The following is a 1881-nucleotide window of genomic DNA, read 5'->3' as shown; positions in this document are numbered from 1 at the left end:
CGCTTCGTTCGAGACACGTTCAGAGAGCATTATACTCGAATGTTTTCAGAATGTTCTTCTACGTCCGGAGAACATTTGAAGGATTCGTTCCGAGAACGTTGCTGAAACGTTTGCCGAACGTTCGTGGGAACGAACTTGCTACCAAGACCGAACCAAATTTGCGAACATTGTGCGAACGTTTCCCGAACATGTCTGTGCTACCAGGGTATACAGCCCGGGCCCCGAGGGTGACGCGACGCGGCCGCCTGAGGACACCGAAGACGCCGAGGACACCCGCGGCCGGCATCCGCCGGCTCTGGCGAGCGAATCAAGACAATGACCTAGACGGTTGGAGTGTTTGCGTTCTTTCGCGTTTACCTTTGAAGACGGGCGCCAGCTCCCAGACCTGCACAGAGCCGAGCGAGGAGAACTGGCCCAGGGCCATCTCCATGTAGTAGAGGGGCTTGCCGATGAGCACCAGCACCACCAGGTACGGGACGAGGAAGGCGCCGCCGCCGTTCTCGTACACGGTGAACGGGAAGCGCCACACGTTGCCCAGCCCCACGGACATGGCGATGCACGACATGAGGAACTCCATGCCGTTGGACCATTGCTGACGATCCTGCTGCGGACAGATACGCGGCGGTGTTAGGGCCCGGCGTGTGCGGTGGCTCAACCCTTTGCGGGTGTGAGTCTGTGCGATTGCTCTACCCCTCTCCTGGTGTCTGCCCACCCCCCTCCTTTCCTGCTGCCCAGCTTGTCTGCTGTTCAGCTTGTCTGCTGTTCGATTGGGGCTCATTATTTTTCTTTCCCGTTTGCCGAGTAATTCCTATTTTCCCGGGCGAGCGGCGTCGCGTTGCGTGCGGCGGAGTGAAGGCCGCCGGCCGCGCAGCCGAAGCCCACCGAGGCAGTGGACCGTGCGTCTGACTTATGCAGTGCCCCCCACCGCAAGCCCCGGCCTAAAAATTCCATTTTTATTTAATTTCCCCCTCATTAAGCTCGACCCTAGAGCGGCCGCCGCGCGAGTCCCATCCCCGCCCACCTCCCCTCCACTCACCTTTTCGGGGCCGCCGGCCCGCTGCTGCTCCTGCGGCTGCTCCTGCTGCTCCTGCTTGTCCTTCTCCGGCGCATCGCGCGGCTGCATCTCCAGCTGCGTCGAGTCGAACGCGAGGTTGTCCATGCCGCTGGCTCGGTGCTGCGGCTCCTGCTGCTGGCGGACATGGATGGAGGTCGTGAGATTGAACCGAGCAGACGTTGGTGAGGCAGCCGCTTGCTGAGGGCGGCGGTCACCAATCACTCTGATTAATGACCTACGCGATGGCCCACCCCAAACGATTTACTTTATTATCGTTCATTTGCCGCGGCATTTTCATTTTCACCGGAAGTGGGATGGAGGCCGGACGACATCCGGCCGTGATGGCAGGCGGGCCTGCCAAGGATTCTGCTACCTGCCCTCCGAACACCAACCTGACTCTCCAGCAGCGGTGCGGTCTCGAACCTCCACCCCTCATCAGTCCGGACGTTTAGGGAACTAGTGTCCTCCGATTGGATGCGGCCGCGGGCAGGTCGCTGCCCCCCCCCTCTCCCCTCCCCGGTAGCGGCCCGCGCCCGCGGCTGCGCGAGGCGCGATAGCGCGCAGGCCCGGCCACAACCCACAGCGCGCCGCGTCGAGCCCGCCCGAGGAGACCTCCTCGCCGCGTTGACCGCCGCGGCCGCCGGGCCTCGCTGGGCGGCTGCGCTTGCGCCGACACACTCAGCTACCGCCTCACCTGCCTGCCTGCCTGCATGGCCCGGGCCAGCGTCTGCCCCGTCAGCCGCAACCGCCGCGGCGCCCCGCGCGCGCAGCCACCGCCGCGGCGCCCGGCCGGCCCCGCGCCCGCGCCGCGGCCGGGCGCTCTCCCC

The 1881-nt window shown here is 64.5% G+C and overlaps 1 protein-coding gene across 1 annotated transcript in view; it reads right to left on the bottom strand.

Moving 5' to 3' along the window:
- LOC113208933 (sodium-dependent nutrient amino acid transporter 1-like) overlaps positions 1-1546 on the bottom strand; it is a gene marked incomplete at its 3' end in the record, with an annotated part of 4588 nt that extends 3042 nt beyond the window's left edge. The window contains exons 1-3 of the mRNA XM_052276203.1: positions 1447-1546; positions 1037-1186; positions 321-604 (exon numbers count right to left, since the gene is read on the bottom strand). Of these exons, the coding sequence (XP_052132163.1) occupies positions 321-604; positions 1037-1159 (407 nt within the window). The remainder of the gene's footprint in view (positions 1-320; positions 605-1036; positions 1187-1446) is intronic.
- Positions 1547-1881: the final 335 nt, after the last annotated feature.

The sequence above is a fragment of the Frankliniella occidentalis genome, unplaced genomic scaffold, assembly GCF_000697945.3.
Source record: "Frankliniella occidentalis isolate FOCC.00 unplaced genomic scaffold, Focc_3.1 Scaffold2102, whole genome shotgun sequence".
Taxonomy (NCBI): Eukaryota; Metazoa; Arthropoda; class Insecta; order Thysanoptera; family Thripidae; genus Frankliniella; species Frankliniella occidentalis.
This window is presented reverse-complemented; position numbering and strand designations above follow the sequence as displayed.